The sequence below is a fragment of the Heterodontus francisci genome, chromosome 18 (assembly GCF_036365525.1).
Source record: "Heterodontus francisci isolate sHetFra1 chromosome 18, sHetFra1.hap1, whole genome shotgun sequence".
NCBI classification, from domain to species: Eukaryota; Metazoa; Chordata; class Chondrichthyes; order Heterodontiformes; family Heterodontidae; genus Heterodontus; species Heterodontus francisci.
In genome coordinates, this window is record NC_090388.1 from 28,826,038 (window position 1) to 28,852,991 (window position 26,954).

General features: G+C 41.8%; 1 protein-coding gene across 3 annotated transcripts in view; it reads left to right on the forward strand.

Annotated features, from left to right (window-relative positions):
• ppfia2 (PTPRF interacting protein alpha 2) overlaps positions 1 to 26,954 on the forward strand; it is a 572,863-nt gene that overhangs the window by 455,831 nt on the left and 90,078 nt on the right. For all 3 annotated transcript variants that reach the window (XM_068051210.1, XM_068051211.1, XM_068051212.1), the window contains 7 exons: positions 5,471 to 5,562; positions 14,263 to 14,401; positions 16,396 to 16,616; positions 17,717 to 17,957; positions 18,371 to 18,400; positions 18,729 to 18,856; positions 19,530 to 19,681. In XM_068051210.1, the coding sequence (XP_067907311.1) occupies positions 5,471 to 5,562; positions 14,263 to 14,401; positions 16,396 to 16,616; positions 17,717 to 17,957; positions 18,371 to 18,400; positions 18,729 to 18,856; positions 19,530 to 19,681 (1,003 nt within the window). The remainder of the gene's footprint in view (positions 1 to 5,470; positions 5,563 to 14,262; positions 14,402 to 16,395; positions 16,617 to 17,716; positions 17,958 to 18,370; positions 18,401 to 18,728; positions 18,857 to 19,529; positions 19,682 to 26,954) is intronic.

A 26,954-nucleotide genomic window follows, 5' to 3' on the forward strand; every position in this document is an offset into this window, starting at 1 on the left:
TGGACTTTTTACATATTGGATCAGAAGGCAGTCTTGTACACACTGAAAAAATTCCATTCCTTTCTCCCCATTTTCTTCCTCTCCTGCCAGTATATGTAGTATTAGTTGAAATCGCTCGATTATGTTTCTGTTTTTTTAAATCATTTCATATATTTACCTACATATTTCTCCGTCTACCTCCTTTCTGCTATTTGGTGCCCTGCAGTATACCTTTGATAATGTGATCCTTTTCTATCCTTTTTGATCTATAAGTGCAGTAATTATAGTTTCACTTACTTCTGTTTGTCAGGTATATTTACTGAGGCCAAACCATTTATTGTAATTAATAACATGGTCACGGAAAAAGATTTTTGTAGTTTCATTAATGTCAACTACTAATTTGGTGACAATTAACATAATGATTATTGTTATATTTGTGATTACATGAGAACTGCTGTCTATGGACAAATAAGGAATAAGAACATTATTTGTGCTGAATTCGATAGCATGTTTAAAAATGTGAAGCGAATTGGTTGGTTCAAAAGTGAACGCTTAAGAATCAGGGAAGATTTTTGCTGTTTGCTAGTTGCAGCAAAATTGTAAATTTGTTATTTATACATGCATTGCAGATTTCTTCCTTTATTTTTTAGCTATTTTGGAAAACATTAACGGTTCAATTATCATAATCTTTAAACAATGACTGTTGTATTTGACAAAAGTATGACCTGTATAAATAAGAGATAGCATTCTATTACAAGATAAGTGATGACTTTTAAAATCAGTCATGGAGATTTTCATAAGTAGATGAAGAAGTGCCTTTTTTTTCTTCAATTATGATTCCCTCATTTTTTTCTCTGTTGAAATTCTCTCCATGGATTAGAAAAATGAACAGGCCCTCTGTCCATACATGTTAACAGCAATACACATTCACTGGCCATCTGGCATTTCCTCTTTTAGGGAAAGCATATTACCTTCACTCAACAGTTCTCTAATAACCCCAAGTGAGATGCTGAACTGCCCTGCAGAGATTAATGGGTATGAATTTGACTCCTTCCAGTGTGTGGCACACCTTGCTATAGAATATCCACAGGGGGGCATTTAAACAAAAAAAAGTTGGGTTTGGGCCAGGTACGTAGTTTAAAGTCAGATTCCTGACTCAGACCTGCATCCAACCTGCTTACTGCCAGCTTTAACTGAGGTGGGAAGGTTAACTGGCAAGCAACCCACACCTAAGAGGCGGGTTGACATGTTAATCATAGAATTGTTACAACACAGAAGGAGGTCATTTGGCTTGTCTTCTCCAAGCCTGCTCTCTACAAGAGCAACTCATTTAGTCCCACTACCCCGCAGCCCTTTTCTGTTCAGATAATTATCCAATTCTCTTTTGAAGGCCTCGATTGAATCTGCCTCCATCACACTCTCAGGCAGTGCATTCCAGATCCTAATCACCTGCTGTGTAAAAAGGTTTTTTCCTCATGTCACCATTGCTTCTTTTGCCAATTACTTTAAATCGGTGCCCTCTGGTTCTTTATCCTTCCGCCAATGGGAACAGTTTCTCCCTAACTACACTGTCCTGACCCCTCATGATTTTGCACACTCCTACCAAACCACCTCTTAATGTTCCCTTCTCCAAGGAGAACAGCCGTAGCTTCTCCAACCTATCCTCGTAACTTAAGTTCCATGGAATATTTTCTGCACCTTCTCCAATGCCTTAACATTCTTCCTAAAGTGTGGTACCTAGAACTGGACACAGTACTCCAGCTGAACCGAACCAGTGTTTTCTATAGGTTTGTTTTTGAACTCTATTCCCCTACTTACAAAGCCCAGGATCCCATATGCTTTATTAACCACTTTCTCAACCTGCCCTGCCACCTTCAATAATTTTTGCACATATACAAGAACACAAGAAATAGCAGCCGGAGTAGACCATATGGCCCATCGAGCCTGCTCCACAATTCAATATGATCATGGTTGAGCTTAGGCTTCAACTCCACTTTCCTGTTCACTCGTCAAATCCAGTAGAGAAAGAAAATGTTGCCGAGGGGATTACTGAGATACAGCCTACTAGGCTAGATGGGATTGAGATTCACAAGGAGGAGGTGTTAGCAATTTTGGAAAGAGTGAAAATAGATAAGTCCCCTGGGCCAGATGGGATTTATCCTAGGATTCTCTGGGAAGCCAGGGAGGAGATTGCAGAGCCGTTGTTGTTGATCTTTATGTCGTCATTGTCGACAGGAGTAGTGCCGGAGGACTGGAGGATAGCAAATGTTGTCCCCTTGTTCAGGAAGGGGAGTAGAGACAGCCCTGGTAATTATAGACCTGTGAGCCTTACTTCGGTTGTGGGTAAAATGTTGGAAAGGGTTATAAGAGATAGGATTTATAATCATCTTGAAAAGAATAAGTTCATTTGCGATAGTCAGCACGGTTTTGTGAAAGGTAGGTCGTGCCTCACAAACCTTATTGAGTTTTTCGAGAAGGTGACCAAACAGGTGGATGAGGGTAAAGCCGTGGATGTGGTGCATATGGATTTCAGTAAGGCGTTTGATAGGGTTCCCCACGGTAGGCTATTGCAGAAAATACAGAAGTATGGGGTTGAAGGTGATTTAGAGCTTTGGATCAGAAATTGGCTAGCTGAAAGAAGACAGAGGGTGGTGGTTGATGGCAAATGTTCATCCTGGAGTTTAGTTACTAGTGGTGTACCGCAAGGTTCTGTTTTGGGGCCACTGCTGTTTGTCATTTTTATAAATGACCTGGATGAAGGTGTAGAAGGGTGGGTTAGTAAATTTGCGGATGACACGAAGGTCGGTGGAGTTGTGGATAGTGTCGAAGGGTGTTGTAGGGTACAGAGGGACATAGATAGGCTGCAGAGCTGGGCTGAGAGATGGCAAATGGAGTTTAATGCGGAGAAGTGTGAGGTGATTCACTTTGGAAGGAGTAACAGCAATGCAGAGTACTGGGCTAATGGGAAGATTCTTGGTAGTGTAGATGAGCAGAGAGATCTTGGTGTCCAGGTACATAAATCCCTGAAAGTTGCTACCCAGGTTAATAGGGCTGTTAAGAAGGCATATGGTGTGTTAGCTTTTATTAGTAGGGGGATCGAGTTTCGGAGCCACGAGGTCATGCTGCAGCTGTACAAAACTCTGGTGAGGCCGCACCTTGAGTATTGCGTGCAGTTCTGGTCACCGCATTATAGGAAGGATGTGGAAGCTTTGGAAAGGGTGCAGAGGAGATTTACTAGGATGTTGCCTGGTATGGAGGGAAGGTCTTACGAGGAAAGGCTGAGGGACTTGGGGTTGTTTTCGTTGGAGAGAAGGAGGAGGAGAGGTGACTTAATAGAGACATACAAGATAATCAGAGGGTTAGATAGGGTGGATAGTGAGAGTCTTTTTCCTCGGATGATGATGGCAAACACGAGGGGACATAGCTTTAAGTTGAGGGGTGAAAGATATAGGACAGATGTCAGAGGTAGTTTCTTTACGCAGAGAGTAGTAGGGGCGTGGAACGCCCTGCCTGCAACAGTAGTAGACTCGCCAACTTTAAGGGCATTTAAGTGGTCATTGGATAGACATATGGATGAAAATGGAATAGTGTAGGTCAGATGGTTTCACAGGTCGGCGCAACATCAAGGGCCGAAGGGCCTGTACTGCGCTGTAATGTTCTAAAAAAAAAATCCATTTATTCCCTGAGACACCAAAAATCTGACTATCCCAGCCTTAAATGTATTCAATGATGGAGCACCTGCAACTCCCTGGAGTAGAGAATTCCAAAGATTCACAACCCTTTGCGTGAAGTAAGTTCTCGTCATCTCAGTCCTTAATTTATATCGCCTCTCCTCATTCTTCCTGCCAAAATGAATCACTTCACACTTCTTAAATTAAGTTAAATGTTAAGAATGAGAATAAGCCTGTCAGCCTCACTGTCATTCAGATTTTCCCATTTAACTGTGGTCAGCCAGGTTTCCTGAACCTTGGGAAACTCATCAGCTCCAACAAGGTGAGTACTTGACGAATCCAGGAGGTGAGTGCCTTTAAAGCTACCTCCTGCATTCAGTGTGCCTGCCAGTGGAACTCCTGCAAACGGGCACCATCCCCCTGCAATGCCTCTGACCTCTTCTTCCACCAGGCCTGTGACCTCCTAACCCAACCTTCCTCCCCAGGCTTCTGACCTCCCCCCCACCCCACCAGGCCTCTGACCTCACCCCCCTACAGCCCTCTTCCCTCCCCCTCCAACCCCCAGGCCTCCGACCTCACCCCCCCCAGGTCTCTGACCTCACCGCCGCCCCCCCCCACAGCTCATCCAAGCTTCAGATTTGCCTGCCAGGCGTCCTACCACCCCTCCCTGGCTTCCAGTCCCCCCACGGCCTCCCCCATGCTCCCTCCCCAGGATCCCAGGATTGGAAGCTCTCTCCAGGATCGCCACCCCTCCCCAATCAGCCCCTTGCCTCCGATTGACACCCCCCACCACCCGAGATCAAGTCCGTACCCCTACACCAGCGCATACTTACCTGGTACTATAACTTTCACCAACTAGTTCCCCATCCAACTGGAAGCCAGCCTGCCAATAAGGCTGACTTCCAGATGGGGAACCAATTGATGATGTCATGCACACAATGTGGAGTTAAATCTCCAGTGTGCAGGGAAATCCCAAATTCCAGGTTCCACGTAATTTTCTGAACTACCTGCTCTCAACTGGTCGGGGAAGTAAAATTCTCGGCCCATGAGTTAAATGTGCTGCCTTATTTATGTCAATAAGGTATCTCCAGGATGTTGCTGATAATTTGTAAATTCTTAATGGTCATGCCAAATCACAAATGTAATAAGAACTTAACTGTACCTTTCTGTTATTGGTTCAACTCCTTAAATGGTAAATCCAAGATTAATTCGAAAATCTGAATAGCAATTCATAGAAAATCTCACTGCTTGCAATTACTTGATTGACCATCATCTAATAAAGTAATTTATCACTTTGAAAATCAGCTTTGAAATTATAAAAACACTATATTGTCATTGGAAGACTGTACAGTATTGCTCTGGCATTATTTGATGTACTATGTGTTAAATTTCATCAGTTAGCTGTCACGTAATCATCCCAGTAGTAACAGATTTATTGAGCACAACCTGCCAGTGCTTTTTGAAATGCCATTCCGGCAGGCAGTGATAAAACTGATCTAAATGTGGCAAATTGGCCATCGCAACTGGTTCAAATGGTGGCGGAGCTTGCATTACGAACCTTTACAAGTTTCAGAGATTGTTGCGGCAGAGCACGAATATCCAGCAAATTATGATGTTGCTATAACAGTGGTACTAACGCCATAATTTCCTGGAATTTTAGTGATGATAGTAAAGTCATTCACTGTTATTTCTTCACTACTATAGTACTATAGTGTCACAGCCAGCGAATATCAGGCTATTATTTCTGATAATTGCACATTGTTGTGTTACAAAAGCTTATGTTTTGATGTTGAAACCTACTTAATTATTGTTCTTCATAGGAACGATTAACAGAAGAAGTTGAAAAGTTTCATTCTGAGGTTCAGCAAATGAAAATGCAATCTGTTGCTTTGTTGGACCCAGCCGTGTCCAGGTAATTTGAAAGGAAAATGTCAATTAATGGCAAGTGCCTAGTAATTTAAAAAGCATTCTACTTATGATCTAAAATATTTCTTCTACATTGCTTATTGTCTCTCATCTTGTGTCTCAGTTTGTGACTCTTGCCTTCAGCTCTTTCGTATTACCTTTTTGTTTCTTTTGTTAGCTCTGAATGCGTGGGCTGAATTTTTCAGCTTACCTGGAAGTCTCTCTGCTGGGGCCAAGAGCAGGAGGTGACCCCGCTTTGACAGGCGGTATATTGCCACCATCCAATTGAGGACAGCAGCCCACTTCCTAGAGCTGCTGGCCCAATCAGAGGGCCGGCAGCTCAGCAGTGTCAGCAGCACCACCACTAGCCACTGCTGAGGCTGCAGCTCCAGGATGAGGGCAACTCACTGGCAAGGTGTTGGGCAGGAAGTTGGGGCTAGGCAGGAAGGCCCCTGGGATCTGGGTAGGGCGGGATCGCGGTGCATCGGTGGTGCCATCACCACTTGGGGGCCCCTCTGTGGACCATGGAGTGCCCACAAAGTAGGGCCCCCCCGGGAACTTGCTTGGAGGGCTTGGGAAGTGGCCCTTAATTGGACTGTTAAATGGCTCAATTGGCAGCCTGGTGGGTGACCATGCCGCTGCTGACAATATGCCATGGCGGTGGGAAGTCACAAGCTCCCCACCCAACACCTTCCCCTCGTAATCATGTTGCCAGCCCTCCCACTTTCCAGCCCAATTCCCCAATGGGCTGGGAAAATTCAGACCCATGATTCTGAAATACTTTTCTTGCTGTCTCTCTATCTGCCTGCTGCCAAGTCTTCTTTCGCTCATTTGCTGCTTCTTTCTGTAAACATAATCTTGCATTTATTTCCTCTCTCTTCTGTGCATGTTCTAATTTATATTTTTTATCACTTTTAAATTATCTATGCACTTCTTTTTCTGAGGAGTTGTTTTGCTTTTAAGAGTAATCAGCATGCATAAAGATACCACTTCAACAACACTGTGTATATAAAGAAGCCTAAAAAACATTGTGATGGGCAGCAGAGAAGCACATAGATCAACTGTAATGTCAGGTTGCATATGTGCAAGAAACATAGCAAAATAACATATTCCAAGGCTTAGCTCAAGCACTGGGTACAGTCCAGGAGGCAAACACAAGAGTTAGTGAAGCATTACTGGAATATGGACTTGGTACATTTATTTTTTTTTAGGTTGTTCAATTTTTGTGAGTGTATTACATTATAAATTTTATTTTTAGGAGCACAGTGTGCAATGATCGGAATGCCAGTATGACCATTCAAAGGACTTTTAATATTTTGAGGGATTTAATTTGGTTGCTTTTGTGTTTGATCATTAATTGTTTTTTCAATTGTAAACAATTTTAACTGACTTTGGTTTTGTTAATATGATATTTACTGAATAATTAATTTGAGTCAAGCAGTATGCTTTCAGCCCTGTAAACACACCCAATAGACATATACCTGATTCAAATTTTTCAATAATATAAACGGGTAGTGGAAAAAATTTGCTCAGATAGTGCTGCTTCAAGTGGTGCTATGCAGACTTATATCAATTACCCAGGGGCAGATAGCACCAGAGACCTATTGCAAGGAACTGACTGCATAGCATCGCTTGAGGCAGCGCGACATGAACAAATTTTCCCCCCAACCTGTTTATATCATTGAGATTATTGAATAAAGATGTGCGGATCATGCAGCTAATGGCCTGCCCTCGAGCAATTGATGTAGTCTGCGTAGCGTCGCTTGAAGCGGCCTTACACAAAATAATTTTGCCCCCAAAATGTGTAGTTTCTTTAAAACAGAGGTAAAGTTATAAATTAATAAACTGAGAGTCTAACTTGATTAGTAATTGTAATATGGCAGTGATTGATTTATAAAATGGATTAAATATGTGAATTACTTAAATTACATGACTAAGTTAATTATTAAATTGAACCAATTAATCACTAAAACAAGTCAGTAATGTAATTAATTACTGTATGTAGTAAACAAGTTCATTAATTATTATAGTCAATTAGCAAACTATCATTATATTGAGAAAGGAACTAACTGAAATATTTTTGTACTCTTTTCCTGTGTTAGACTTTGGTTGTAAAAACAGAAAGGCAGATTATTATCTGAATGGTGATAGATTGGGAAAGGGAGAGGTGCAACAAGACCTGGGTGTCCTTGTACACCAGTCGCTGAAAGCAAGCATTCAGGTGCAGCAAGCAGTTAGGAAAGCGAATGGTATGTTGGCCTTCATTGCAAGAGGATTTGAGTACAGGAACAAGGATGTCTGACTTCCATTGGTGAGACCACATCGGGAGTATTGTGTGCAGTTTTGGTCTCCTTATCTGAGGAAGGATGTTCTTGCCATGGAGGGAGTGCAAAGAAGATTTACTAGGTTGATTCCTGGAATGGCAGGATTGACGTATGAGGAGAGATTTGGTCGAATAGACTACTAGAGTTTGGAAGAATGAGAGGGGATCTCATAGAAACCGATAAAATTCGAACAGGGCTAGACAGGCTAGATGCACGGAGGATGTTCTCGATGGCTGGGGTATCCAGAACCAGGGGTCACAGTCTCAGGATACGGGGTATGCCATTTAGAACCAAGATGTAGAGAAATCTCTTCACTCAGAGGGTGGTGAACCTATGGAATTCTCTACTGCAGAAAGCAGTGGAGGCCAAATCATTAAATATATTCAAGAAGGAGAGAGATATATTTCTTAATGCCAAAAGGATCAAGGGATATGGGGAAAAAGCAGGAACAGGGTACTGAATTAAACGATCAGCCAAGATCTTTTTTGAAAGGCGGAGCAGGCCCGAAGGGTCCAATGGCCTTCGGCTGCTCCTATTTTCTATGTTTCTATGTTTAGACAAGGCCATTGGTCGCTCACTGGCTTCACCCATTGGGTCAGGCCAGGTAGCTGTCACTTGCAAGCATCCCCCCTCAAGTGATATAAAAGAAAAGTGTTCTTTCTACAATATCACATGAGCTGGTCTCAGCAGGAAGTCCTCCTCCTTCTTGTCAAGTCCATAGGAAAAAACAATGACCAGATTACTCTGAAAATAATAAAGTTGGAAAAAGTTAAAATGGTAGTTTAGTATAAAACCAGCAACTTCTTGGCTTCTGGAAGAAATAAAACTGTTAAGATAAAACAATTTTGAAAGAAGGTATATGAAAACTTTCTTTCACATTTTAAACTGCTTTGGGTTATCTCAGTTAATAATGCTCTCATCTTCAGTCAGAGGGTTCTGGACTTAAACCACATCCAGAGGAGACACTTGATTGCATTACTGGGGGAGTGTCACATTACTGGGGAGTGTCACATTATCTGAAATGCTGTCATTCAGACGAGATATTAAACCAAGTCTGTTTATTCAGATGGATGCAAAAGACTGCGATACCATTCAAAAAAAAAGGAGCTCTCCTGGTATCTTGGGTAATATTACAGTGGCGTAGTGGTATTGTCACTGGACTAATAACCCAGAGACCCAAGGTATTGCTCTGGGGACATGGGTTCGAATCCCATCACAGCAGAAGGTAGAATTTGAATTCAATTGATAAATCTGGAATTAAAACCTAATCTAATGATGGCCATGAAACCATTGTCGATTGTTATAAAAACCCATCTGGTTCACTAATGTCCTTTAGAGAAGGAAATCTGCTGTCCCTACCTGGGCTGGCCGACATGTGATTCCAGACCCACAGCAATGTAGTTGACTCTTACATGCCCTCTGAAATGGCCTAGCAAGCCACTCAGTTGTATCTAACCGCTATGAAGTCAATAAAGAATGAAACCAGACGAACCACCTGGTATCGACCTAGGCACCAGAAACGACAAAGGCAAACCCAGCCCTGTCGACCCTGCAAAGTCCTCCTTACAAACATCTGGGGTTGTGCCAAAGTTGGGAGAGCTGTCCCACGGACTAGTCAAGCAACTGCCTGACATATTCATACTCATGGAATCATACCTGACAGACAATGTCCCAGAGATGCCATCACAATCCCTGGGTATGTCCTGTCTCACTGCCAGGACAGACCCAGCAGAGGTAGTGGCACAATGGTATACAGTCGGGAGGGAGTTGCCCTGGGAGTCCTCAACATCGACACCGGACCCCATGAAGTCTCTTGGCATCGGGTCAAACATGGGCAAGGAAACCTCCTGCTGATTACCACCTACCACCCTCCCTCAGCTGATGAATCAGTACTCCTCCATGTTGAAGACCACTTGGAAGAAGCACTGAGGGTGGCAAGGGCGCAGAATGTACTCTGGGTGGGGAACTTCAATGTCTATCACCAAGAGTGGCTCAGTAGCACCACGACTGACCGAGCTGGCCGAGTCTTAAAGGACATAGCTGCTAGACTGGGTCTGCGGCAGGTGGTGAGGGAACCAACAAGAGGGAAAAACATACTTGACCTCGTCTTCATCAATCTGCCTGCCGCAGATGCTTCTGTCCATGACAGTATTGGTAGGAGTGACCACCACACAGTCCTTGTGGAGACGAAGTCCCATCTTCACATCGAGGATACCCTCCATCGTGTTGTATGGCACTACCACCATGCTAAATGGGATAGATTTCAAACAGATCTAGCAATGCAAAACTGGACATCCATGAGGCCATCAGCAGCAGCAGAATTGTACTCAAACACAATCTGTAACCTCATGGCCCGGCATATCCCCCGCTCTACTATTACCATCAAGCCGGGAGACCAACCCTGGTTCAATGAAGAGTGCAGGAGGGCATGCCAGGAGCAGCACCAGGCATACCTCAAAATGAGGTGTCAACCTGGTGAAGCAACAAGGCAGGACTACTTGCATGCCAAACTGCTTAAGTAGCATGCGATAGACAGAGCTAAGCGATCCCATAACCAACGGATCAGATCTAAGCTCTGCAATCCTGCCACATCCAGTCATGAATAGTGGTGGACAATTAAATGACTAACTGGAGGAGGTGACTCCACACATATCCCCATCCTCAATGATGGTGGAGCCCAGCACATCAGTGCAAAAGATAAGGCTGAAGCATTTGCAATAGTCTTCAGCCAGAAGTGCCGAGTTGATAATCCATCTCGGCCTCCTCCTGAAGTCCCCAGCATCACAGATGCCAGTCTTCAGCCAATTCGATTCACTCCACGTGACATCAAGAAATGACTGAAGGCACAGGATACTGCAAAGGCCATGGGCCCTGACAACAATCCAGCAATAGTACTGAAGACCTGTGCTCCAGAACTTGCCGCGCCCCTAGCCAAGCTGTTCAGTGCAGCTACAACATTGGTATCAACCCGGCAATATGGAAAAATGTTCAGGTATGTCCTGTGCACAAAAAGCAGGACAAGTCTAACCCGGTGTTACGACCGACTACTCCTGTCAAAGCCCCCAATCAAAATATACAATTCTGATTGTGGTGGGACCAACGCACTGTTAATTCAATCCCGTCATTGCACAGATCGGCTTACATATCATTTAAAACTTTCCAAATTGAAGAGAGACCCAACCAAATTGTACCATCTATTAACCCCCGAATGAGGCTAACCAAACCAGGTGTCTTTAAATCAATAAATTAACTCTTTAATCAGAAGAACTAAATTCTTAAACACTATGAAGATATAAACAACATTTAAAATAGAAAAAATTAGAGTCCTTGCAAATTTACAGTCCACTGTTGCTCGAAGTCCTCACAGAATGTTGTTCAAAGTCCTCACAGAATGTTGCTTTCCTTCTCCAGCAATTTTCAACAGTCAATGACTTGCAAACATTTTCGACAAAATCAATCTGACTTTACAATTTTGAGGGATAAAAGATTGTCACAGTTTAACTTCCCTTTCTTCAATTTAAATTACCAGAGATCTCTGTTTTGGCTTGATTTTTTCTGAGAATTTTGAGAGATAATAATTAAAACAAATTAAAATCCTCTTCCTTCAGTTTAAATGGTTGAGAGCTCTTTTTCAGGTTTGCTCATCACAGCAGTGTCCTCTGTGTCTGTGTTCTGTTCGGACAAACTGTCTTCAACTAACAGCCAGTTCAAAACTGAATTGTAACAAATGTATCACATCAGATTCATTCCAAGTGGCTGTAACTAAAGTATCAAGAATGCACCTTTTGAATCGCAGTCTCCAAATGGCTGTTTCTAAGGCAACGAAAATGCACATTCCTATAACTGCTAAGGCTTGCCGGCTCTTAAAGCAATACTGATCCCTTGCAAGCCTTAAAGACAAACTGCATATTCCGAAAAAAAAACTACAGGACCATGACACCAGTCAATTACTGCCCCATCAGTCTACTCGCAAACATCAGTAAATGGAAGATGGAAGGTGTCATTGGCAGTGCTGTCAAGCGGCACTTGGTTAGCAATAACCGGCTCACTGACGCACAGTTTGGGTTCCGCCATGGCAACTCAGCTCCTGAACTCATTACAGCCTTGGTTCAAACATGGACAAAAGAGCTGAACTCAAGAGATGAGGTAAGATTGGCTCCCCTTGACATCAAGGCAGCATTTGACTGAGTATGGCGTCAGGGAGCCCTAGCAAAACTGAAGTCAATGGGAATCAGGGGGAAAACTCTCTGCTGGCTGGAGTCATACCTAGCGCAAAGGAAGATGGTTGTGGTTGTTGGAGGTCAATCATCTCAGCCCCAAGACATCACTGCAGGAGTTCCTCAGGATAGTATCCTAGGCCCAACCATCTTCAGCTGCTTCATCAATGACCTTCCTTCAGTCATAAGGTCAGAAGTCGGGATGTTCGCTGATGATTGCACAATGTTCAGCACCATTCACGGCTCCTGCGATACTGAAGCAGTCCATGTAGAAACGCAGCAAGACCTGGACAATATCCAGGCTTGGGCTGATAAGTGGCAAGTAACATTTGCGCCACACAAGTGCCTGGCAATGACCATCTCCAACAAGAGAGAATCAAACCATCTCCCCTTGACATTCAATGACATTACCATCGCTGAATCCCCCACTATCAACATCCTGGGGTTACCATTGACCAGAAACTGAACTGGAGTAGCCATATAAATACCATGGCTACAAGAGTAGGTCAGAGGTGAGGAATCCTGCGGCGAGTAACTCACCTCCTGACTCCCCAAAGCCTGTCCACCATCTACAAGGCACAAGTCAAAAGTGTGATGGAATACTCTCCACTTGCCTGAATAGGTGCAGCTCCAACAGCACTCAAGAAGCGCGACACCATCCAGGACAAAGCAGCCCGCTTGATTGGCACTCCATCCACAAACATTCACTCCCTTCAGCACCAACACACATGGCAGTAGTGTGTACTATCTACAAGATGCACTGCAGCAATGCACCAAGGCTCCTTAGACACCACCTTCCAAACCCACGACCTCTACCATCTAGAAGGACAAGGGCAGCAAATGGTTGGGAACACCACCACCTGCAAGTTCCCTTCCAAGCCACACACCATCCTGACTTGGAACTCTATCGCTTTTCCTTCACTGTCACTGGGTCAAAATCCTGGAACTCCCTTCCTAATAGCTCTGTGGGTGTACCTACCCCACATGGACTGCAGCAGTTCAAGAAGGCCACCTTTCAAAGGGCAATTAGGAATGGTCAATAAATGCTGTCCTGGCCAGCGACGCCCACATCCCATGAATGAATAAAATAAAAGTGCCATGTGGCAGTATGATATCTAATTCTGCCAGCAGTGGCTGGACTTTCCTCTGGGGCCGGAACCCGATATAGAGATCAAATCTGCGTCCTGACCCGCGTCAGAAATAGTTACCCAACATGATTTTTAAATCAATGACCAATTAATGGCCAGAGAATACACTCTTGATGCTGGAGGGCCAATACGAGGCCCTCCAACACTGAATGAGCTGCAGCCTGCCAATGCAGGTTAGGGAGAGAAAGATTTGCTTCATGATGGCTGCTGCTGCCGGACCACCATTGTGGAAGGAGGACCCCTCCACAGGACAGCCTGTGGTCATGTGGCTGTGGCAAGAGACTCAAATTGATCCTGGAATGCTGTCCCCCTCCCCCACCCCCCAACAAATCCCTGCTGGCCTCTGATTATTGGCCGTAATCGACTTTTTATTTTGTTCGCAAGCTACCCGCCGCTTGCAGGCAGGTAGCCGTCACTCTGCCCGACCTGACTCCTTAAAGATGCCGGCATAGTGGCATGCCGGGCATGCCAGGATATTCTGGGCCCACCCGCCTCAGGGAAATGTCCAGCAACCCACAAGAACTTCATGACAAATATGTCTACAGACTGGTACCAGACCACAAAATATTTCTTCAGCATCCAGAGAGAAGACTGGCCAGGAGAAAAACAAAATAAACTGAATATTGCATGCATCCACAGATTATTTTTACTTCATACAATAAAGGCTCAGCCTCTTTGACAGGCACCATTCATGGCTAGCATGGACTCAATGGGCTGAATGGCCTCCTTCTGTGCTGTAATGGCTGTATAGCTCATGGACAAATTGTTTTGCTATAAAAAACGAAGTAACTTACATTTATGTACATCTTTTTGACCTCAGGATATGCCAAAGCAGTTTACAAACAATAAAATATTTGTTGATGTATATTCACTGTTGTAATTTATATTAAAATTTCAGCTTTTTGATAGTAAAAATAGTGCATTTGCTCTGGCTTCTAAATTAATTTAATTTTTGCTACTGAGGAGTTTCCAGTACATATTCTTTTCTACAAGATAATGCAAACATTGTTGTCCCCAGGCCACATTTGGATACTTCACCTGATATGCGATATTCCATGGGTTCATTGATGGATAGCCAATCTGACCATTATAGGTCTTCCAACGTGCTAAGGAGATCACAGAAAGGGCGTGCAGTTGGCCACAGAGAAGAGCCAAAGGTTTGTGCCTCAGATTTGAATTAATGTATAATTGAATAATTATTAAAGCATTTATTATCTTTTCCTGAACCTTTCAGTTAAGTTAGAAGGAATAAATCAGAATAAGTTTAGAATGATGAAGGCAGTTTATTTATAATGTCTTTTACCTTATTTTCAAAATACAATTTTTAAGACATTGAGTCAAAAATAATGAATGTCATTTGCAACCAAAGCAGAAAAAAGCAGCTTAAAAGTTGCTCAAAGTGAAGCAAATGTGTGAAATTGAATTTTTACTGATAAGTGGAAAATTTACAAAAATTACTACATAAAATATTGCTGCATAGACTGACTGTTAAAAATAAGGAAAAACTTTTAGAGTATTTTGTACATTTTTTTGTTATTTAGCAATTAAGCTTAATCTTTAGCCAGGAGTAGAAAGTAGGAGTGACCCACAGATCCAAGCCTTTTTATTTCTATTCTAAGGTCTTAATCCTTTTTTTTAAAAAAAAGCTTAAGCAAATGATTCTCAGTAACAGAAAATATGTGTCCAAATGTTTTTCATAAATTCTCTTTAATTTTTATAGCTAAAAGTTGATTGAATATTTCACATTTACCATGAACAGGATGTAGGCTCCATGAATTGCTTTCTAGCGGGTGTGCAGTTTTGCAGTCAGGAAACCCAGAAGAACAGGTTTTTCTCTTGTCCTGCCATTAAGTCCCATTTTTGGAATCCATTTTTCAGCCACAGGCAGCCAGATTGAGAGTCTGGCTAGCTGGCTGGCGAGTTGGTCTGCAGCACTGGGCTGCAACCAGGGAGCTTAGAGGAGAAATGGAGAGATTGGGGTTGGGGGACATTGATGAGGGGACAGAGAGGTCGGGTACCGAGGAAACATCAATGTGGGAGACCTGGAGAAATTGGGTGTCGGGAGGACATCAGTGAGGAGGCCAGAGAAATTGAGGGTTGGGATGACATCAATGGGGCGGGGGGGGCATTGATTTGGGGGCCATGAATGATTGGAGGTCGAGGGGGACATTGATGGGGCAGCCAGAGATATCAGGGAGGTGACATCAATGCAAGGCCAGAGAGTTCAGGGGAGAAGGAGAGTAGATCATGGAGGATCCATGAAGGATATGGGAGGGCATACCGGGCTGTGGTGGACATCGGAGGACATCCTATCAAGAGGAGATGGGGTGTTTGATTGCTGGGGAGGTTAACTCGTTTCCTAGGTGGACTGGGGGGAAGCACTCCTGCTCCTCATGGCCTACAGACAGTACTGGAAAAGCACTTCCCTGTTCCATGCAGCAGTCCTCGTTTCTCTTTAGCTGCTGGGTCTCTCAAGGCCCAGGAAACCTGGCTGGCTAGTGTTAATGCTGGAACAGAGAAAGAAAATCTGAGGCATACAGCCTCATTATGCTGTTTAAATGAGGACCCCCCCCCCGCCCCAATTCTGGAAGCGGGCTGGTCGCTCACCCCCGCCTCCTTAAAAACTGCAGTGGATGGGTTTGAGGTTGGTTGGGTTCAGGTTTGAGATACTTACATTTTTATTTTCCGCCCAACATCTCTTCACCAAAATTGAAAAAGTATAAAAGTGGAACTTGTTTTAAGTGTGTCAGATAGTACTATTAATTTTCAATTCTGTGGGTTTAAAAATAAATATTTCAGAATATTAGAAATTAACATTTGAAATTAACAAGAAATTATGTTATAAGACGTTATAAGAAAATATGTGTCTTTGGAAAGCTGCAAGAGATAATAATGAAAGGATTAAAATTAAACTAATGTAAAATTATTAACTTGTTATTGCTCAGCTTTCCATTTAATTTAGGCTTGCGGGAGTGATATTGAAATGACGAAATGGGAGGGTTATGGAATATGTAATGCAGTTCTGTTACAGTGGGATATCGCAAATGGTATTCACGCCATTTCTCCCAAGTGTCTGCGGATCTCCTGCATAATTTATGGTGGATGATTTGGAGAACCACTTTGGAAATTTGACTTCTTTTCTGCATTTCAGATACAGACAGTTGGTGACAAAGAATGGAGTAGAACTCAACATATTAGTATGCTGAGCAGCCATCAATTTGAGAGTGACACTGAAATGTCTGACATTGATGATGATGACAGAGAAACTATATTTAGTTCCATGGATCTTCTTTCACCTAGTGGGCACTCTGATGCTCAGACTCTTGCCATGATGTTACAAGAACAGCTTGATGCTATTAACAATGAAATAAGGTGACTGCTGTTCTTTTGCCTATATGCCACATTATATTTCAATAATGAGATATTATCTTGAGAGATTTAGATTAATTTTGCAGATGGACTGTGTCTTAATGTAAATATAGGGTAGTGCTTATTGAAACCGGTAACCGTACACATGGATACAACATGAAAGGGACCTTTTCTGCAGTAGATCAATGAAAGCAACTAGCCTCAAAAGTTTTCAATAAGGCAAATTAGATATTGGAATGCATTTGTAAGCAGTCAATTAAAATTCAAGCTTGTTATATTCACCTTGTACAGATCATGTTCTGGTGTATGATATGCATTTTAGGTCAGTCTTCGTCAATAATTATATAGATGCATTCGAAACTATTCCAAGAAGAGTGAGCAGGACGATTCCAGCCCTTAAAGGACTTGGTTAACAAGAGAAACTCAAGCACTTCTTGACCTTTTTAGGGTTCTTTAAAGTAAGGGATCAGCAGGTGGTGATTCATGATAAAAATAATCATTCATGGACTTTGGATAGAGAACATTTGTTGACCTGATTTATCTTTTAATACGCCAGACGTTCTTATGTTCTGTTGATAACATTTCACATTACTAGAAAATAAGTGCTCTTGCACTATATTAATAGATTTTTATTTGGTTGTTTAAACATATCTGCTCTCCTAACTTAGATTTCCTTTCTTTTCTCTCCCTTTTCCCCACCACTGTCCGTGCACAATTCCACAGTAAAGAGGGCATGAGTGGCCTCCTTTACGAGCTCTGCCGATCCTGCTTTGAACTGTCCACTAAAGAGGTCGAGAGCGAACAGACCTAGGTTATTTTCTGACAACTTTCTTCCCTCTATGTATGGAAGTCTCTAGCCACTGTTTTGGATAGCATAACAAAGGCTGAGTGTGAAGAATAATGGGTGTAAACCCACATTATAGCTTTTCATGGCACAGTATATTGCTCATTTAATAGATCTTTGTTTTAAGGCATTTTAATGAATTTGAAATGTCTCTTAAAACTAACAGTGGGTCTGTCAAATGCCAGCACACTTGATAGTTTTACATGAAACAACAGAAATGCATGATTCTTTTCAATTCAAACCATTATGGATTTTTCAGGTTGATTCAGGAAGAAAAAGAGTCAACTGAACTTCGTGCTGAGGAAATTGAGAATCGAGTGGGTAGTGTTAGCCTTGAAGGTCTAAATTTGGCCAGAATGCATCCAGGGAGATCTATTACAGGCTCTGTCACTGCGTCGTCATTAGCTAGCTCCTCCCCTCCTATCAGTGGACACTCAACACCCAAATTCAGAGCACGTAGCCCTGCCCGGGACATTGATCGTATGGGCATCATGACATTGGTGAGTTTAGGGATGAAACCTAGGGCAATGGGTTATTTCTGAATTTTCTTGCAAGTGTTGACAAGAGTTTTCGCAGTGCTACTGTGTATTTTTAAAATGAGTTATTCATGTGCACAGAAGGTAATCTACAGTTAAATCTTTTGCATTTCAAATTTTTAGATCACAGAAAGCATGAGCCATCATCATAGTTCAAGCTTAACATAGAGACTTACATGATATTTTTGAATGGAAAATCTAGGAGTCTAGGTTCCCAAGCATGTTCGAAGCCCTGGTTGTATACATCTCTGTTGGTTTGTTATGTATGACGCATGGTAAACTCTTATTCAAAGTCAAATTGGAAAATGAAATAATATTTACATTGGCAATCTGCAGTTCCTGCTTAATTTGTGTCTTTATTCTCTTGCAAACATCAGCCGAGTGATCTAAGGAAGCATCGGAGAAAGGTAATTACTTTAACTGCACTCCTTGCATTTAAATTTGGCATACAATTATTCTTTGAGAACCACGTTTAAAAATTTTGAAAGTGTTTACTTAACTTATTTAAACTCATTATTTGTTTAATGTTGCTGAGCATATTAATTTAAGTTTGTGGTTAGGCATAAATGAATAAGTGCTAATTAGTACATTTCATGTCATATTTAAATGCATTTTTAGCAAGTACTATTAAAACTAATATTAGAAGTAATATCAAAACATATGAATATAATGAGGTTTATTTAACATCGGCATTTAATATGTTCTTGATGACAAACGTTTTTCTCCTTACTCCAGATTGCAGCTGTACAGGAAGAAAGTCGTGAAGACAAAGCCACAATAAAATGTGAAACATCGCCTCCCTCAACGCCAAGACCAATAAGAATGACACACACCCTGCCCTCCTACCATGATGACGTCCGAAGGCAAGTACATCTGCGAGAGAGATCTACACCAGTGACTTGCTTAGAAGATTGCATTGATATGTTTAGCCATGATTTTTTTTAAATGCAACATGTTATTTTACATCATCAGTTTTTCAATCAATTTCATGTGAGTATAGGGATAGTTCACAGGAGTGTTATATTACATTGTTTCCAGAAGGGAAATGTTTCAGGGCATCACATTTTTCCTCCTTCATGATAAGGTTATTTTTGGAATAAAATTATTTGAGACACTCCTGTGAATTGTTGTTCTTCCTCACACTGAACCTATTCCCAAGAGATCAGTTTAGCAAATAAGCTAAGAATTTTTAAAGTAGTTATTTTGCATCGGTTGTATGTTTAGAAATGTTTGTAATAATGAATTGCTGATGACCTTTTTCCCTTTTTTACTTTTAATAAGTATTGTGAAAATTTGTGATCTGAAATTTTCAAGATAATCTCTTGTATTTTTCATGATAACCTCTCGTATTTTTCATGACTTATATCACATGATTTATAAGCAGTTATAACTGGTGATCCAATAATTTATATATTTTTGCTGAAATAATTTTGCTAAATCAGAAGAAATACATAGCAACAATGTGCGAAGAATCATTTATGAAAGGTTGAATGAGAAGAAATATTATGAAATGTCAACTTTTGAACTGATCCTTTACAGTTTTTCAGCATCAATAGAAGCAGAAATGGGCAACTATAGCAGTACAAGTAGCCAGGACTCACTCCATAAAACACAAAAGAAGAAAGGAATCAAATCCTCTATAGGCCGTTTATTTGGCAAAAGAGAGAAAGGGCGGCTAGCACACCTTGGCAAAGACCATTTGGCCTCAGTACAAGGTTAGCAACCTGGGAATCAATAGTCAGTTTGCTACGGTGGATTAACAGCTTTTCCATTTTATAAAGTAACTACTTTTGTGTATACATTTTTTTCAATTTAACTAATTTTCTTTAAAACTTTAATTTGCATTTGCTGGAAAGAAGAACATCATTGTCCACTTAGTCAACCCAGTTTCAAGAAACATAATGTGGTGTTTTCATGCTATAGCTTTTTGTTTATGCAGAATAAGTTAATAAATGAGAAAATTTTCAAAAGTTCTCTTTAAACCATTCATTGTTATTTAGTAAGAGATAGGAGTGTTTATCATTGGGGTACAACTGAAATAAAACCTAAATAAAAACTAGTTCTGTTTGGTTTTTATCTCCTCAGTGAGGCAACCTAAAAGCAGTATTCATGTTTAAAAATTTGGTCAAATAATAATCTGATCAAGTGAAATTAATCTTGTAATATTTTTCACAACGTAAATAGAAAGCAGATTGCTCCATGGCCTTCTTTCTGGATAGTTATAATTTGAAATTGTGACCCTTCATCACTGATTCCCCAACTTTAAGAAATAATCTTTCCCTAGAATCATAGAATCATAAAATGATACAGCATAGAAGGAAGCGATTCAGCCAACTGTGCCGGCTCTTTGAAAGAGCTATCCAATGAGCCCCACTCCCCTGCAGTTTCCCCATAGCCGAGCAATATTTTCCTATTTAAGTATTTATCCAGTTCCCTTTTGAAATTTATTATTGAATCTTTCCACTCTTGCAGATCAAAACAACTCACTTTGTAAAACTATTTTTCTGCATGTCACCTCTAATTCTTTTGCCAATTATCTTAAATTTGTATCCTTTGGATGCTGATCCTTCTGCCACTGGAAACAGTTTCTCCTCATTTACTCCATCAAACTCTTCAAGGTTTTAAACATCTCTTATCAAATCTTCCTTTAATCTTCTTGACTGTAAGAACAACCCCAGTTTCTCTGGTCGCCACATAACTGAAGTCGTTCATCCATGGTATTCAGTTCACTTTATCCAAACCTTTCATAATTCTTAAACCTAAAACTAAATCTCCTCTTAGCCTTCTATGCTACAGTGGAAGTGATCCTGTTATCTTGAACAAGGGTGTTACATTGGTTACTCTCCAGCCCAATAGCACACGTTTCATTTTTAATTGTAAAACTGTGGCCAGAGCCTCTGCTACCTCCGCGATAACTTCTTTCACAACCTATGTTGCAAGGCATGAGGACTTGGTGAGCTATCCACCTTACGTTCTGCTATTTTTACAGAATCAGTTCCTTTTCTATAGTTATCCTTAGCAATTGTTCCATATCCTCGTCTAATATACAAATACCTAATTTCCACCATAATTTGTAAAAACTGATGCAGAATATTCTTTAAATATCTCTGCCACATCGTCATCCTTTACCACTGATTGTTCCTATCATCCTTTAACTATTAGAATCATAGAGTCATACAGCACAGAAACGGGCCCTGCAGCCCATCGTGTCCGTGCTGGCCATCAAGCATCTATCGTAATCCTATTTTCCAGCACTTGACCCGTAGCCTTGTATACTATGGCGTTTCAAGTGCTCATATAGATACTTCTTAAATGTTGTGAGGGTTCCTACCTCAACCACCCCTTCAGATAGTGTGTTCCAGATTCCAACCACCCTCTGGGTGAAATTTTTTTTCTCTCTAACCCCCTCGAAACCTCCTGCGCCTTACCTTTAATCTATGCCCCCTGGTTATTGACATCTCCACTTAGGGAAAAAGTTTCTTCCTATCTACCCTATCTATGCCCCTCATAATTTTGTATACCTGAATCAGGTCGCCCCTCAGCCTTCTTTGCGCTAAGGAAAATAACCCTAGCCTATCCAGTCTCTCTTCATAACTGAAATGCTCCAGTCCAGGCAACATCCTGGTGAATCTCCTGTGCACCCTCTCCAGTGCAATCACATCCTTCCTATAGTGTGGCAACTAGAACTGTACACAGTATTCCAGCTGTGGCCTAACTTGCATTTTATACAGCTCCATCATAACCTCCCTGCTTTTATATTCTATGCCTCGGCTAATAAAGGCAAGTATCCCATATGCCTTTCTAACCACCTTATCTACCTGTCTATGGACAAGTACACCAAGGTCCCTCTGAACTTCTGTACTTCCTAGGTTCCTACCATCCATTGTATATTCCCTTGCCCTGTTGGTCCTCCCCAAATGCATCGCCTCACACTTCTCAGGATTAAATTCCATTTGCCACTGCTCTGCCCATCGTACCAACCCATTTATATTGTCCTGTAATCTAAGGCTTTCCTCCTCACTATTTACAAGACCACTAATTTTCGTATCGTCTGTGAACTTACTGATCATACCTCCTATATTCACGTCTAAATCATTAATACTAAATCACTAATACTACAGACAGCAAAAGTCCCAGCACTGATCCCTGTGGTACACCACTGATCACAGGCTTCCAATCGCAAAAACAACCCTCGACCATCACCCTCTGCCACCTGCCACTAAGCCAATTTTTTAATCCAATTTGCCAAATTGCTCTGGATCCCATGGGCTCTTACCTTCTTAACCAATCTCCCATGCGGGACCTTATCAAAAGCCTTACTGAAGTCCATGTAGACTACATCAACTGCTTTACCCTCATCTACACATCTAGTCACCTCCTCGGAAAATTCAATCAAGTTTGTTAGACATGATCTCCCCCTGACAAAGCCATGCTGACTATCCTTGATTAATCCCTCCCTCTCCAAGTAGAGGTTAATCCTGTCATTCAGAAATATTTCCAATAGTTTCCCTACCACTGATGTTAGACTCACTGGCCTGTAATTCACTGGTTTATCCCTGCAACACTTCTTGAATAATGGTACTACATTCGCTGTCCTCCAGTCCTCTGGCACCTCTCCTGTGTCCAGAGAGGATTGGAAAATTTATGTCAGAACCCCTCTATCTCCTCCCTTACCTTACATGACAGCCTGGGATACATCTCATCTGGGCCTGGGGATTTATCCACTTTTAAGCCCGCTAAAACTGCTAATACATCCCCCCCTTTCAATGCTAATTTGTTCAAGTATATCACAATCCCCCTCCCTGATCTCTACATCTACATCATCCTTCTCCATTGTGAGCACAAATGAAAAGTAATCATTTAAAACCTCACCTATCTCCTCCGGCTCCACGCACACATTGCCACTTTGGACCCTAATGGGCCCTACTCTTTCCCTGGATTTCCTCTTGCCCTTAATATACTTATAAAACACCTTGGGATTTTCCATTATCTTGCCCGCCTGTGTTTTTTCATGCCCTCTCTTCGCTCTCCTAATTACTTTTTTAAGTACCCCCCTACACTTCCTATACTCCTCCAGGGCCTCCGCTGTTTTCAGCCCCCTGAATCTGCCATAAGCCTCCTTTTTTTTCCTTATTCAATCCTCTATATCCCTTGACATCCAGGGTTCCCTGGGCTTGTTGGTCCTACCCTTCACCTTACAGGAATATGTTGGCCCTGAAATCTCACTATTTCCTTTTTGACTCCCACTGGTCTGATGTAGACTTTCCTACCAATAGCTGCTCCCAGTCTACTTTGGCCAGATCCTGTTTTATCATATTGAAATCGGCCTTCCCCCAATTCAGTACCTTTATTTCCAGTCCATCTTTGTCCTTTTCCATTACTACCTTAAATCTTACAGAGTTATGGTCACTATCCCCGAATTGCTCCCCCACTGACACTTCTACCACTTGTCCAGCTTCATTCCTTAGGATTAGGTCCAGTACTGCCCCTTCTCGTGTAGGACTTTCTACATGCTGGCTCAAAAAGCTCTCCTGTATGCACTTTAAGAATTCTGCCCCCTTTCGGCCTTTTGCACTAAGACTATCCCAGTTAATATTGGGGAAGTTGAAATCCACTACTATTATTACCCTATTATTTTACTTTTTATGCTTAAGCAAGCCCTTACTCATTCCTTTTATATTATCTATGAATCCCTTTTGAATTTGTTTGCCCTATTTACATAATCTGCCTCTCTTTTAAGTTTCAGTATGGTTTTTATACACTTATTCATGGAACTATATTCTTTGGTGCATCCACTTTTTGCTTTATTAGAATATATTTTATTTATCTCATCTTTCAAGATTTTCCAATGGCACCCTCTTGTGCTAACTTTTCTCCCAGGTAATGTGGGCCAGATCCCCTCCTATCTTGCTGAGCTATGTCTTTTCCCAGTTTCCCAGCTCCCTTGTCTTTGACTCTTCATTAACATTTTCTAATCATACGCTAAACATAACTATGTTGCAGGTACTATTTCCCAATTGTTTTCAAACTGTCACATCTGTTATTTTCCTCCCTCCTTTTCCCAAAACTAAATCAAATGAAGCTTTAATTTTCTTGTTGGACTAGAAACACAGTGATCTAGGAAGCAGTCCTGGGTGCATTCCAAAAACATTCCCTTCTTTGACCAACAGTGTTATCCTTATTCCAATCTATCTTGTGATAGTTAAAATATACCCATAATATTCTCCTGTTCTTTCATATCTGTCGGCATAGTCTGCAGATCTTCACCTTTATCTCTGTCATTACTTTGTGGCCGTAATGCACATATAATTGTACCATTTCTTTTTCTATTTCTCAACTCTACCTATAGAGATTCTGTCTTAACCAACCTAGAATATCATTATGTTCTAAGCTGTGATAGAATCCCTTAATAGCACTGGCACCCATCCCCTGTTTTGCTTCCCTAACACTCCTAAATATCTTAAAACCAGGAACATTATATTCCCAGTCTTGTCCACATCTAAGCCATGTTTATATTAAAGTTACTATATCATAATATTCCAGAATTCCAATTCTAATTCTTCAGTTTTGTTTTGAATGCTTTTTGCATTCACATAGATAGTACTCAGTGCAATGTTTTTGGAATTCTCCTTCCTGATTTTCTCATTTATATTCTTTGCCTCTTTTATAGCAGAGGCCTCAAAGTTCCTGGGTTCGAACTATACACTGTTCTGCAAATAGACAGTAATTTGGGATGGAATCTGGATGTGCTGAGTTTCTGTCCCATGTAAAGTGTAACCCAAATTGGCCTGAATGCATGGGCAGGAGGAGGAAGTACCCTTCCAATAAGAAGTGCAAGCATGCAAACAAGGGGTTTTGAATGGATAACATCCTAAACTCTCTCATTGTCCTTCTTAACTAAGTCTATCTAAGAAGTACCGAGTCCCTCGAGGAGTATAGCATATGTAGGAGTACACGTAAGAAGGAAATTAGGAGGGCGAAAAGAGGCCATGAGATTTCCCTGGCAGATAAGATAAAGGAGAATCCTACAAGATTTTATAAGTATATTAAGAGTAAAAGGGTAGCTAGGGAGAGAGTAGGTTCCCTTAAGGATCAGTGTAGTAATCTATGTGTGGAACCACAGGAAATGGGCGAGGTCTTAAATGAATACTTCTCGTCTGTATTTACCATGGAGAAGGTCATGGAAGCTAGTGAGTTCAAGGGCGGTAACAGCGATATCCTGGAGCATATCAACATTACAAAGGAGGAGGTGTTGGAGGTTTTGAAGCGCATTTAGGTGGATAATTCCCCAGGGTCTGACCAGGTGTATCCTAGGATGCTATGGGAAGCAAGGGAGGAGATTGCTGGGTCCCTGGCAGAGATTTTTGTACCATCGTTAGTCACGGGTGAGGTACCGGAAGACTGGAGGATAGCTGATGTTGTGCCTTTATTTAAGAAGGGCAGGGCGATGGACGTTGTCTACATGGACATTAGCAAGGCCTTTGACAAGGTCCCGCATGGTAGGCTGGTCCAGAAGGTTCGAATACATGGGATCCAGGGTGAGCTAGCAAATTGGATACAAAATTGGCTTGGTGATAGGTGGTAGTGGAGGGTTGTTTTTCAGATTGGAGGCAGGTGACCAGTGGTGTGCCGCAGGGATCGGTGCTGGGCCCTCTGTTGTTTATCATATATATTAATGACTTGGATGTGAATGTAGGGGGCATGATTAGTAAGTTTTCAGATGACACCAAAATTGGTGGTACAGTGGACTAGGTTACAACAGGATACAGATCAGCTGGGAAAGTGGACAAGGGATTGGCAAATGGAATTTAATGCAGACAAGTGCGAAGTGATGCATTTTGTGAAGTTAAACCAGGGCAGGACATATACAGTGAATGCAGGGCCCTGGGGAGTCTTGTTGAGCAGAGAGACCATGGGGTGCAAGTACATAGTTCCCTGAAAGTGGCAACACAGATAGACAAGGTGGTGAAGAAGGCGTATGGCATGCTTGCCTTCATTGGCCGAGGCATTGAGTACAAGCGTTGGGATGTCATGTTACAGTTGTACATAACGTTGGTTAGGCCGTATTTGGAGTACTGTGTGCAGTTCTGGTCGCCGCACTACAGGAAAGATGTGATTAAGCTAGAGAGGGTGCAGAAAAGATTCACAAGGATGTTGCCTGGTTTGGAGGGCTTGAGTTATAAAGAGAGATTGGATAGGCTGGATCTGTTTCTCCTGGAGCGAAGGAGGCTGAGAGAGGACATGATAGAGGTATATAAAATGATGAGAGGCATAGATAGGGTAGATAGCCAGCATCTGTTTCCCATCCTGGGGGTGACTAAAACTAGAGGGCATAGATTTAAGGTGAGAGGGAGGAGGTTTAAAGGGATCAAAGGGGTAAATTTTTCACACAAAGAATAGTGGGTATCTGGAATGAGCTGCCAGAGGAGGTGGTGGAGGCAGGAACAGTAGCAACATTTAAGAGGCATCTGGACAGGTACTTGAATGAGAAAGGCATAGAGGGATATGGAATTAATGTAGGCAGGTGGGATTAGAATAGATAGGCATTATGGTAGGCATGGACGCGGTGCGCCAAAGGGCCTGTTTCTATGCTGTACGACTCTATGACTCTATGACTATGATTAAAATAGGAATGCCTACTATAACCAGGTTACAGAGAAGTTAAAGGAATCTTAAAGGGATGATGTAACAGCTTTGGAGTGGAAAATACTTTTTGCCTGTAACTGTTTCTGTTTATTTCTCAAAAATCCTTTTCCTTTTTCATCTTAAGACTTCAGCTTTCCCCTTGTGAGGATTATCATCCAGGATAATTTAGCATATAATCTGTGAAGGCAGCAAAATAAGGTTTTCAATGGGGATCTCATCATTTCTTTCATACTTGCTGGAGATAGAAGAGAAGCAAGTGGCTGCATAAGAAATTTGTCATGTAATGCAGCACCAGGGAAGATCCAGATCATCTTG